General features: G+C 41.1%; 1 protein-coding gene across 4 annotated transcripts in view; it reads left to right on the top strand.

Moving 5' to 3' along the window:
• Positions 1-13,537, top strand: part of ANKRD44 (ankyrin repeat domain 44) — a 125,212-nt gene that overhangs the window by 71,661 nt on the left and 40,014 nt on the right. For all 4 annotated transcript variants that reach the window (XM_079311420.1, XM_079311422.1, XM_079311419.1 and 1 more), the window contains exons 4-10: positions 687-757; positions 3,990-4,190; positions 4,670-4,757; positions 6,523-6,665; positions 8,019-8,231; positions 9,164-9,242; positions 12,409-12,523. In XM_079311420.1, the coding sequence (XP_079167546.1) occupies positions 687-757; positions 3,990-4,190; positions 4,670-4,757; positions 6,523-6,665; positions 8,019-8,231; positions 9,164-9,242; positions 12,409-12,523 (910 nt within the window). The remainder of the gene's footprint in view (positions 1-686; positions 758-3,989; positions 4,191-4,669; positions 4,758-6,522; positions 6,666-8,018; positions 8,232-9,163; positions 9,243-12,408; positions 12,524-13,537) is intronic.

The raw sequence follows: 13,537 nt of genomic DNA, 5'->3' as shown, positions 1-13,537 counted from the left end.
GTGAAATATTCTTCCTTTCTCATTTTTTTCTGGCAAGCCAACCCAAATCCATCCTCTTGTCAGAGAACCTGTCAGCACTGAACTGCACAGGAGGCAGATGAGTGTCTTCTTCATCCCTGCTCTTCTGCTGTTTGCCCAGTAACACTCACAGAACCTGATGTACTAAGTGCCCAGTTTGGCCTCCAACCTGAGCATTTCCTGGCCCTGTTTTCTTGATCCCAGCAGGATTTGCACAGCAGGGAAGTGGTTATTTTTTGGTGGTCTGCCTGATGGAGCTGGAAACAAGAGATGGTTGCTCAAGCTAGTTCCCTTCATTATGTCTGCAGATGGCAGAGTGCTTTGAGCAAAGGGTGCCTTTCTTCCCCTCAGCTGTATCAGTTCATCTAAAAAAATGCATCTACATAGACACACATATACATGCATATGTATGCAATTCCTTCCAACAAATCTTGCTTCTTTTGTGTCCTGTAACAAAGCAATTCCTATCTGTTGGGCTCCTTTCTTTCTGAATCTCACATTATCTATCTGATACCTGGAAATGCATTTTCAAGGTGAACATGGTGCTAGGAGGAGTCCTGGGGAGCACTGAGAGTAGCATGCTCAGCTCTGGTTATTGGGGAACAGCTGGGCAAGGCTCTCAGTGTCACACCCAAGGCGTGCATGTAACCTCTGCTGTTTATTTGCAGGCGCTCGTGTCAATGCCAAGGACAATATGTGGCTGACTCCTCTCCATCGAGCAGTTGCTTCAAGAAGTGAAGTGAGTAAGATTTGATTAGCCTGCTTTCACACATAACCAACATGCTGGGGGAAAAGCAAACCCTGGAGAGCCATGGCAGGTGGCATGGGCATGCAAAGAGGGAAAGCATTTCCTGCATGCAGGGCATTACAGCTGGAGACCAGTGTTTAAAATTACCTGTAGCTGCTTTTGAGCCTTCATGTGCTGGATTTCCACCTTGCTTTGCATTACCATAGCAAGTACAGGGAGTAATGAGCACATGGGATAGAGTCCACAGTGGTCTGCAGTGCCCACATCATCTTCAGGTAGTGAAAAAAGAGGAATAAATCCTTGTGTGTGTGCCAGAAGGGAGTGGATGTGGATGTGGATGTGATCCAACATGCATTACCACATAATTTGTTTTGGTTAATTATATTTCAAGGCATCCGTTAGCTTTTCTGTTAATGCATTTCATTATGCAGAGGGGAAGGTTTGCCCATATTTCTTCTACTTGGCAAATAGAAATCTTCTGGCATCATGTTGTACCTCTTCCATTGCTGTCTTAAAAAGCAGCAGCAGTAACTACCGGGAATGCAGCTTGGGCATTCCTCTGTTTTCAACTCCACCATTGTTCTTGGCTTTCCACTGTGGACCTCCCTGTCTACTTTTACCAACTGCAGACCGAATTGGCTGCTGGGGATGAGGGGAGGGGCTGTAAAGAGACAGAGGATGGCTGTCTTCCAGAGCCTGATGGACTGGAATCACCTCCATAACAGTCCCGCGGTTGCCAAGCCTGGAGGCAGGAATCCCGGGCTCGCTTCTGAACTTGGGCATTGTTTGGCTGCTGGCTGAGCTTCCCAGCTGCTGGCATCCTCTGAAACCCTCTGAAAGGAATATCTGATACACCATGAATGCTGTAATGAGGCAATATACAAAAAGCCATGTTGGAAAACAAAGATCAGACTTAAACCTTGAAAAACAGCCACAGTCTTTCTGATGCGGGAATTGCAGTGAGCTTGGTTTCTGGTTTTGGCTGTGTCAGAGTATGTGATTTTTATCATCAGTGACAGTCCTAACAGAAAATGTATGTCTTTCTGTGGCTTTGTGTCTCATCTTTAACTCTTTGTCAGCTGAAGCACAATGAGAAAGTGTGCTGACAGTTCTGGTACCTCTCAGATGCATTAGTCAGGCAGCAGGAGAAGGCACCAGTCTTTGACACCTTTCCATGGTACATTTCATAAACACATTCAGCTTTCTCCTAGCATTTTTTCTCATTATTTATACTATAATTGCTACTTTTGATAATAATTAGGAAACAGGACTTATTATTTTTAAGGCTCTTTCAGTGCTGGTTTTTTTACCTTTTGACACAAGTGAAGACATGTGCAGCTTTGATGGTGGCAGTAATAGAGAGCAGTAAGTGAATTCAGAGTTCCCAATGATAGAATAAGATGAATTAATGGACCAGAAGTTGACCAGTAGGACTCAGTATAGTTTTGGTAGTTCTTGTGAGTACAGTTTTTTAAGAATGATCACTGAAAATTTTAAGTTTTATTATCAATCTTTTACTATGAAGATTTCAGAGGATTCAGAAATTATTTCTTTGAATCCTTTTATATGTTGACTAAATGAATGGACACTTCTGTATTTATGTCTTAATGATTTTTCAGGGACTTTAGGGATTTAAATGTTTATTTACAAATCAGCAGCCCTTAGGGTGTCTGTGTAGGATTGTTAATGGATGTATCAGCTTCCAGCCCTAAAAAGTTTGAAAATGTTAAGAGATTTCACTGTGATAACCTGGGATAGCTTGAGACACTGACTGCAGAGGCTTACACCATAGCTGGGCACTGCATATGGAGAAACTATAATATAAGGGTAAAGGTCATGCTCTCAAAAATAGTAGAATTGAAACTTTTCCATAAGGGTTTTAACTTTTGATCCCTTATCTGAAGGATCAGCAGACTGCAGATGTAAACAAAAATGTGTAAACATTTTTCTTTTAAAATCTAAGTATTTTTAGCTTTGGATATTCAGTCCTTATTATTTACTTCTAAAAATTATCGTTTAACTTCTTCTTTCTTTCACTGAGTGTATGATTTTCCTACTGACTTCATGTCCCAGCTGAGTAGGTCTCCTGTGAATTACATTTAAATGACTCTTAAAATAGTAGGCCTGTAATTTAAAAAACAAAATCCTATTGAGGTATCAACAGTCATATATCATTATTTGTGCTGTAAGAGATGCAATGTCACTCACTGAAAAAATCTGTTAGATGACAGTTTGTGAGATGGATGTAGAAAATGAAAGTGCTGAGATCAGTTGAGGACAAAGATATAAAACTTCCAGGATGTGTGTAGTGTTGATACAGACTGCAGGCACTCTCCTGAGCCATTCTAGATATAAAATTACTATATAAACATACTTTATGCAGTTGTTATTCATTAATAAAATTTTGGCTGGGCTTAACAGAAAACTTTGCAGTTTACAGAAAATGAATAAGGTACTATGTAGGATTAGGACTCTCCCACATACCAGATGTGATTTGTATTTATCAGACAAGGCTATTTGAATGGTGCTGTGTCCCAGTAGTTCCTCTGTATTTTGTTTGTTTGTGGAGGGAAAAAGGAAGAAGAAATGCAATTTTGAGACAAATTTGTGGTTTTTATCAGACTTGCTTAATGGCAGATGCATGAGTAGAAGCAGAAATGAACTGATTGTGAATTGTCCAGCAAGAGGGACTCTCAAGAGAGAACAGTACATTTTCTCACTGGGAAATATTTACTTTTAACCAACAAAATTAACCTTAAAAGATGTTGTTTGGTCTCAGGCTGACAGAAGGGATATTGCAGTTGAGACCCTTGGCCTGTGCTTGGGCCTTGGGGAGGAAAAGAATGCTAATGCTTAGCTGGGGACACCAGCATTCTCATGTTTTTGCAAAGCTAAAATTTTCTTTTCACACGTTCTTCTTTATTCTCCCTTTTCCTGTTTATAAATGAAGCGTGCAGCGCTTTGCCGTGCTTTTCATGTTGTAGAGGATTCCTGCAGCGGTGTGTGTTGGGTTGGTGTGGCAGGGGTTTAGCAGTGGGGGCGTCTTCTGTGAGGAACTTCCAGAAGCTTCTTCACGTCCGAGGGAGCTGGTGGCAGGCAGTGTGCAAGGCTGAGCCCATCAGTGGTGGCAGTGTTGGCTCTAAGGAGCTCGTTTGGGAGCTCAGCTGGTGTCCGTGTTTGCCGGAGCTGTTGGCTGATGGCTGCAGTCACACTGCCGTTGCAGGAAGCCGTGCAGGTGCTCATCAAGCACTCGGCCGACGTCAACGCGCGGGACAAGAACTGGCAGACGCCGCTGCACGTGGCGGCCGCCAACAAGGCGGTGAAGTGCGCCGAGATCCTGATCCCGCTGCTGAGCAGCGTCAACGTGTCGGACCGCGGCGGGCGCACGGCGCTGCACCACGCCGCGCTCAACGGCCACATCGAGGTGAGCGCTGCCGGCCCCTGCTGCTGCACGCTGGGCTGCTCTCTCCACTGCTCCAGGAATGGGCTTCTGTTTATCCCTACTTACACAAGCAAACTGTTCTAATATTGTCCTTTAACTGTATGAAAAAACTTATGTGAATAAAGCCCCTAGACTGGAACGGTAAGCTTCTGTCAATGAAAGTTGATGAGTTGTATTTAATATAAAAGAAGAAAGGGGAATGGTAGTTCCTGTAAAATGGTCATGGTGTTTGGCCTTGAAAACGCTGAACTTTTTGGAAAGTGTCCAGTGGACACTCAGGAAACAGATAGTAATGCCTGTGTCTAACTCTGTTATAATCTAAATCTTTTTGATATAGAATATTAGAAACGATCATTCAAATGCAGCGTTTTGTGATCCCAGCTTTATTACAAGATTGATCTGTTAGAAACCTTTGAGTGTGTGATCTGGAGGGTTGGTTTACCTGCTCTTGTTACTTTTAGATGGTGAACTTGCTTTTAGCCAAAGGGGCAAACATCAATGCTTTTGACAAAAAGGACAGAAGAGCTCTTCACTGGGCAGCATACATGGGTAAGGCTTGGGCTGCTGCTCCTTCTTTTTGATTTCCTATTCACAAACAGATAGCGTGTCTTAAAATGGACAAGAACAGACCTGGCCATGGACAGAGAATGTTGTAATTACCCTGAAGAGGGAAGGGGTCAGCTGATCCAAATAAACACTGTCCATTTATGGGTTTGCAGCTAGGGAGATCTTGGCTGTGATTTCCTTTTTAAGACAGTTAATTGTGAGCTTTTTTGTGTTGCTTTTTCATTTTGGTCTTTTTATCCTGACTCTAAGTCAAGCCTGAGCTATATTTGTGCTAGAAAGAAACCCAGGATATATCTGTCTTAGTTTTTGCTATAAAGTACTTTAAATGAAAGGCAGGTAACAGTGATCATAATTTTTACTGTTTATTGAAGTTCATAAGTAGCTAGGTTATGATATTCTTAGGAAATGCACAATAGGCACTTTCTTCCTGTTAGGAGAAAATTGTCACCTTTTATTTCAGAGTGGTCAAGAGCAGCCGAATGTCTGTTCAAAAAATAACTGCTTAATTCAGTTTGCCTTATCATTCCTTTCAAATTAAAGGCAAATTTCTTACAGTGGGACATTATAATTTAAAAATACAAGATCGCTTGTGATAGTGGTCATGCTTGTTCAAGAGCTTTTGTTGACCAAGTTGTATATTTCAGGTTGCAATTTGTGGGGAGTTGTGTGTCCTCAGCCAGGAACTCTCTCATTTGACCTGTCAGAAATCTTGATTTTAATCCTGGCACTTTTAGAAATGAGATAGTAGGAGATTTCCAACTGTGAGAAAAGCATATTGTGTGGTTTTTTTGATATACACAGACACAGATGGAAAGGCTCTTGCCAACAACTGTGATGTGGCTTTTGAGCTAACGAGCTTTGAACTTCACTCTCTAGATTTGAAAGGCTCTTATATTGTGCTGTGCAATTCCACGCCTCTTTTCCACTTAAATGCTTTCAGAAATTCATGGTGTACTTTTAAAAGTATTTAGATAACATCTAAAACCTAAATTAGCAATGGAGTCTGTAGTGCAATTTAGACTGAAGTTAGATAATGAGATGAGAGCTGTAAACTCTCACAGAGTTTCTGGAATATTTAATTCTTTTTGGACATTAATTATCTACAGACTTTGTACATATGGTTTCCTAGGCCCTGCACGTGACCAGAGCTGCCCCTGACATGAAAGTGCTGTGCAACTCAGATGGAGCACAACTTTGTATGGTGTATGACAAATAAATGTTTAATTCTAAGACAGACAATTCTGTCTCAGCATGAAGCAAAAAGACTGTTCCTCTTCATTTTATAATTGATTAAGGTTATTTTTTATCTGTCACAAAAGCCAAGAAGTGTTAGAAGCTGTGTTTGCAGGTGGCATTAATAGGATGCTGTTTTGGGAGACTTGCATTGCCATGCTCCTATTTTCACTGTATCACTATCCTCTGGAAGAGGGAGAATAAAACACAGTCTTGTTAGCTTGAGAGAAGTAAATGGAAAAGAGGTGTGGCTTTGTTCTTTTGTCAAGTAGAAAATCAATTCAGTAAAGAGAAATTTGACACATTTGGAAAAGGTGAATGCATGGATTTCTTCACAAGGCCTAGAGCTAGGATTAGAAATGTTTATGAAAATGCTTTTTCTTCCTTTGTAAAACCGTGGGAGCACTTTGAAACAGCAGTGAAAGGGAAGAGTGTTAGCAGGAAAGCAGTAATCTGGGAGAAGTGATGCTGTAGGATGGTCTACTCATTGATAACTGTCTTTTATCTTTTGAAGGTCACCTGGATGTTGTTGCCTTACTGATTAATCATGGTGCAGAAGTGACTTGTAAAGACAAGAAGGGTTACACCCCACTTCATGCAGCTGCATCCAATGGGCAGATTAACATTGTGAAACAACTCCTTAACCTGGGGGTGGAGGTATGTGGTAATGTGCACTTTATTTCTCTCTGTTTAGAGATAGTCTTTTATTCTTTCTTATGGATGCTGCTAAAGACTTCTAAAGAAAAGGGGTCCCATTTTCCAGACCACCTCGTGCTTCATGTGGTTTATTGGTTCAAGAGTCAGGACACATTCTGTATTAAAGAAAGTCTGATATGGACAGTAAATTCCAGGCCACCTTGCTGAAGGAATCAGGAGATACATCCCGTTCCTGCAAAAGAGGGTGGAGTAATAAAATTTTCATTGGGTCAGCATTTCATTTGATATGATGAGTGGTTGTTTAACATATGTACACTGTGTACTTTACTAAACAGCAGTTCAGACTGCTTCAGTTTACAGACCTGTATTTCCTCTGTAGCTGATAGATTGTTTTCACTCTGGAAAATAACTTTTTATCAGGGCACAGACTTCTTGTTATGGTCAACTCCTCAAAGCAATAGTGAGATGACCAGAGGAGCCTAATCAGACAGTTAATCAGAGGTGTCAAATAAAGCCATTGCTTTTGCCATGGCATTTTCAGCTGAATTGACCTGCCAGAAATTGTCAGAAGTTCATGTTCACAGGCTGTTGGCTGTGAAATTGAAGGGAAATAGCTGTTTCCTATCATTAGCAGTGCTATGCTAATTATTCCCCTTAAGTTCCACATTCTCCCCCACTGGGGATATGATCTTTGAGATGCCAGTGTTTCATGGAAGGCTGTTCATCCCATTCCCAAGTCTTTTGTACAATCTGTCTTGTCCTGTTTTACAGAACAGCAGTTGAATACTAAGTTTGTCATCAAGAAGTAACATAATCTTAATTGCATCTTTATAATACTGAGCTACTGAAAGTGTTTCTTATTGAAGTGTAAATCTCTGTGCACTTTCACATTGCTTTCACTCAGAAACCTTCACTCCCTATCCAAAATAAAACTGGAAGCAGCTCTTATGCCTGGTTTTGTTCACAAAAACTCAATACTCACTGTTGTAATCTTTTTAAATATAAAGATGGTGAGGTTTTTATTCATCCTGCTTTTTCCACTTACATGGAAAAGCTTTCCAGCTTGTTAGGACTTTTGTCATCATTATTGTCATTACACAGCACTGCTATCAGCTTTAAGCTTCACATTGGTTTTAGAAATTGTCAGTAGGATAAAGAATTAATAATAGGAAAGGTAAAGCATTCCAAATGAAGCTGTCTGGGAGTATAATCTGTCAATGAAATGTGCTGGTGAGAACTGTGCCCTCTGACAGTTCAGGCCTCCAGCTATTTCCATTTGCAGTGTGTGATGCATTATGGAAAATGCTAAGCTGATGTCTGTAATTTTAACTATGTCTCCTTGTCTCGTTTTAGATTGATGAGATGAACATCTATGGGAATACTGCACTTCACATTGCCTGTTACAATGGTCAGGATTCTGTTGTTAATGAGCTGATTGACTATGGTGCTAATGTAAATCAGCCTAATAACAATGGATTCACCCCCTTGCATTTTGCTGCTGCCTCTACTCATGGAGCACTGTGTCTTGAACTACTAGTGAATAATGGGGCAGATGTTAACATTCAGGTAAAACTTCAATACTAACTTTACAGTTTTACTTTATCCTATTTTGCATATCTCAGGAGGAAACTGTAACAACAAGTACAGCGTGGCTTTAAATCCTTGATGGAATTGGAGTGATACTGAAAACATTGATCATGAAACTGTTTGGGTGAGATTACATCCCAGCAGGGGAGCTCTCAGTGCTAAATACAGTGATACAATGATAAATGAGAACTCTAAACTCTAGGCCAGCCACTTTCATGAAGGCACTAAAAAGTATTAAAACATAGTCCCAGGAACGCTGTCAAAATGTTATCTCAGGGAATGGTGCTAAGTCAAAGAACTCTTCCTTTTCAGTGTTTTTCCTCCCAGTATAATATGGATATAATTAAACCTGATTCCAAAAAGTTCCCTTTCCAGGGCTGCTTGTTACCTAATTTAGAGCTCCAGCTTACAAAGTGATTCTGCTTTCTGAATATCTGAATATTCTTGAAGGCACAACTCACACATCTTGATGAAGCTGAAAGGAATTTGCTGTTATCCAACAGAGGGTACTGGTATAAGTATCAGAAGATTTGAGGTCTTCTGAGTTCATATAAGACTTTGACTACTTTAGTTAAAACTCCATGTGTTTCAGTTTCCCCTCTGTGAAACTGGCATTTAACTTCCAGCATTTAACACCTCTGGCAAGTCCCTTAAGATCAGTGAATAGTCAATGCACTATTTAAACTCAGAATTATTAAGAAATTAGGGATTGTGCTTGCCAATGAAGGTGAAACCCCATGCCAATAAACATGAACTGATGTGAGTAGAGGCTGGTACCACTCCCATGCTGTTTTCTCATTGCTCATTTCCTGGTCTCTTTCTCTAAACCCCAAACCATTGCTCTGTACTCATTGTACCTTTGCTTTCATAAGCCTTCACCTGCTAAACGTCTGCTGTTTCATTCCTGTCAGAGTAAGGATGGGAAGAGCCCCCTGCACATGACAGCTGTCCATGGGAGGTTCACGCGGTCGCAGACCCTCATCCAGAACGGTGAGTTTCTGTGCCTCTGGAGTGGCTCTCCAAGACATCAGGCATCCACTGTTGCTATTTTCAGTTGGTCTGACCCAGAGGGGCAGCTCCATGAACTTCTGGCTTTGAGCTGAACTGACAGCTCTCACTCCACTGTGCCATCACAACCTGAGATTTTGGTTGTTAACAAAATTCCATAATCTTCCAGCTGACAGAGGTCCAGATCATCTATTCAGATTCTTAACCTGAAAACAAGAGTTCAGAGGTGTATTTAGGTATTTTTTTCTGCTGGGAAGGATGCACAATTTTCTAGTTGTGCTCCTTTGAGAGCCCTGGTGTTCTTAGAGCTCAAACCATTTTTTCTACTCTGCACTCAGCAGCTGTGCTTTTCTCACCTCTCTTAGCTCATCTCTTACCGCTGTCTTAATGAGGTGTTGAATATGCACTCAGGAGGGAGGAGCAGCACTACCCTGTTTGTCCTGGCGTAGCCAGGATTCCTGATTATCAGTCATTTTTCAGATATCTTTTTTGTCCAAGAATACTATAGAATATAGCAATTATTCTTGTTGGAGATCTGGCAAAGGCCTGTTTCTGAATGCCAGAGGTTGCTGTTACTGATTCTTTACTTAAGCTTCCCAGTTTGGGCCACTGCCTGAGACGGGATGGTCTGGACTTTGTTCACTGGCTGGGGTTTTTTTGTTTTCCAAAATTCCAAACTTGGAACTGAAGTGTGAAATGTTGGAGATGATTGAACAATTGTGCTTTAAATGTAATGACACATTTAAACATTTAAACAAAATTTTTTTTTTTAACTGGAGTTCTTTAGTAGATCATGCTTCTTTCAGGTCATCATACAAATTCGTTGTTATCTCTCTCCTGTGATAAATAAAATAGTAACAATAAAAGGGAGTTGGGACAAAATGCAAGAAACGGTGCTTTACTGCAATTTTTAGTTCTTTAGTCTAGTGTGCTGAGGCTTAGAGCCATTGTTTGCACACTGTTGGATTTGTGTGTTAAAGGACTGGCAGTTCTTCATCTGTCCTTCAATCTTCTCTACTCTTCTTCCACTTACTTGGGTTTCACTTCTTTCTTTCTTCGTTTTCTGCCCCTCTAATTTTAGTATTGCACACAGATCTCATTGCAAGTGACTTTATGCCTCATTACCATGGGATCTTGGGGAAGAGAGAAATGTCAATGATTTAAAGCAATGGGGTTTCATTCTGCAGTGCCTAATGAGTTGGCTAATGATGTGTCCATTTCTGGTTGCTGTCTCTAGCAACTTGTAGAGGAAGAATGGATTATCTTAAAACTGGAAAAATGAAGTGTGATACCTTTCTTTAAAAGTGAGGAAAAAGAAGTGCTGGGGAATGTTACATAGGTCAGCCAAAGTGGGCAATATCTTGCATAGATTTCTCAAGAGTAAAATAAGTTGGAACATCACAATTCTCTTCTACATCAGTTTAATAGGCTTTGTGAATACAGCACAGTCCTCTGACTTTTCCATGTGCACTTTCTATTTGTGGAAACCTCCACTGGTGGATGCTCTGCCCCAGGGAACCTGTTCAAGAATTTCACTGACCTTTGTTTACCATTAAAAAATTAGAAAGGTTTGAAGGGACTTTAAATATCATCTAATTGTAATTCACCTGCCATGGGGAAGACATGCCTTGCACTAGATCAGCTTTCTCAGAGCCTTATCCAGCCTGTCCTTGAACATTTCCAGGAATGGGGAATCCACAACAGGCCATATTGTCTAGTGCTTTACTAGAACTCTTCCTATTGCAATTAAGCCATGTTATCAGTTGTGAATAGTGAACATCCAGTAACTATTACCATATTCTGATGTTAGCAAGACTTATTACATGCTTTTAGGAAGTATTATCACAGCAAAGCAGCAGAATATTAAAATACTACAGTGCTGGTGCATAACTGGTTGTAAAACTACACTCAGAGGTTAGTAATAAATTAATTGTTGTTGAAATGGAAGGTGTTGTGAGGGAGTTTTCAGTTTCCCTTCTGGGTCTGGAACTATCCAGTATTTTCATTAAAAGCTTGGATAGTGGAATAGAAAATGTGTTTTTAACATTTGGAGAAAAAAAATGTAGTTGGCAGAAGGTGGAGTCAGAATGAAAAATGATCCTGTGGAACTGGACACAGAAGTTACAATGCAAGTGAAGCAAAAGAAGAATCACACACAAAGGCAGGAGTATCAGCTGGAAAAGTTCAGAATGGCAACAGCCAGGTGGGTGGCAATCCCTCAAGGAGGGACTTTTAGAAGATCAAAAGGTTGTTGACCATAAGTCAGCAGTGTTGTGGTGCTTAAAGAAATGGATTGTGGATGTCCATGGGGCTGTGCAATGTCCAGGAGTGCAAAGATAGGAGTGTAGCCAGCAGGCATGAAGTAATCCTGTTTGCTCAGCTCAGCACTGGGAGATGTCAGCTGTAGTACTGGTTTTGGCTTTTGCTTCCACAAGGATGCAGGCCAGCTGGAGAGGACTGGGGGAAGGAGAGAATAGTTGGAGTGCAGTAAATCTGACTGGCAAGAAGAGAGTGCAAAAGTTACAGTTCTTGGTCCTAAAAGAAAGCAGGGACTTGTCTGTAATCTGTCTAAAGAAATAATCAATTTTTCCTGCTTATGTGAATAAAACACAAGATGCCAGGTTTAAATTGCAAAAGGAAAAGTTCTACATTAGCACTGTTTGGCTGTTCTTTGGTAAGACATGCAAAAAGCACACAACACGTTTGTTTGCAGTGTGTTCCTGATGGCCTCTGGAGTGAACTCTATTTAACATTGTTGTACAGATAAGGCTGAGTGGCAATGCCTTTACAAATGAGGGTACAATTTCAGCAGATTATTTTGTAGTTTATTTCAGGGCACCCATTTGTACCTTTAGATAGGCAGCAAATCCAAATCATGTACTTGACTCTTGTACATCATCCCATTCCTTCCACTCTTCCCCACCACTGCAGGTGGAGAGAGAGAGGTACAAGTGCTGCTGCCAGAGCATGGCTGACAGCTGAGAATTTGCTGTGTGCTGGTCCTTGCTCTGGGAAATTTAGTGTCCCTGTGACTTAAGAGAGCAGCTCTGGGCTGCTCATGATGCTGTCACTAGAGACAAATAGACTTGTAGTCCCTGGTTCATGCTGAATTTTCCAGTGTTAAGCTGTATGAAAATCTCTTCTGCAGGAGGGGAAATCGACTGTGTTGATAAGGATGGTAACACCCCTCTGCACGTGGCTGCAAGATACGGACACGAGCTTCTGATCAACACCCTCATCACCAGCGGAGCCGATGCTGCCAAGTAGGTGCCTCAGGTGGAGCTGTTTGTAAGGATCAAGTGTTGTGTCCAATGCCTGCAAACACAGCTGCTCCTCACCTTCTGAAGTGGGAAGGTTACAACTGACAGGCATAACTGTACTGTGCTTCAGTGGGTGACATGAGACTAAAATATGAACAGTTGGGAAGTGTGGAGGGGAAGCAAACTGCTGTGTTCCTGTTGTGCCCACTTGCATGACTACAGGTTGTACAAGTACTGCTTCTTTTCCCTGAAGCATTGGTGGAGACAGTGTTAATGTACATGAAGTACATGGTGTTAATGTACATGAAGTAGGGATGTGTATATCTATATATATATAGATATTATTGTTTGGTTATGGTCAGGTTCCCAGGGTGTGTCAAAAGGAAATAGCAAAGCTGGACATAAACACAGAGGTGTGATATCAGGGTAATGCAATGCCATGAGGGATATCTGTACTTGATATCAGAGCAGCATCTGATTTCTTCAATGTAAGGTTTTGGCAATTACCTCCACATATCTCCAAAATATAATTTGTCTTCTACATAGAACCTGCCATGAAAATCAGGGACTTCTCTTGACTTACCTAGTTAGGAAACCCTGCTTTCAAATGCAAATGGCTGGTTTGCATTAGGGAGGGAATTGCAGCTCTCAGCATTTTGTTTATTTGCTTGATGGTGCTCATGCAAGTGACACATTTGCCCATTCTCCTTTGCTGCCACCCTACAAACTCAGAAGGTGGAACAGATCTTCAATTGGCATGGATAATGCAATTCCACAGGCTTCAGCTAGTGTCACTGGATTTTATTAGTACAGCCAGCATGAAGATCTTGGTACCTTAATAGAGGTGTAGGTTTTTCCTCTCTCTTTCTCCAGTACAGTCAGTTGCTGTCTGTTATCTTGAGGTTTTAAGGGAAAATGAGATGCACTGGGATAGCCCACTCCATTCTTGGAATCAGGGTTATCCACTTAGAAATTTCTATTTCACAGTTGGGTGACTGGAACATTGATGAAATAAAA

The sequence above is a fragment of the Erithacus rubecula genome (assembly GCF_903797595.1).
Source record: "Erithacus rubecula genome assembly, chromosome: 8".
Lineage (NCBI taxonomy): Eukaryota > Metazoa > Chordata > Aves > Passeriformes > Muscicapidae > Erithacus > Erithacus rubecula.
This window is presented reverse-complemented; position numbering and strand designations above follow the sequence as displayed.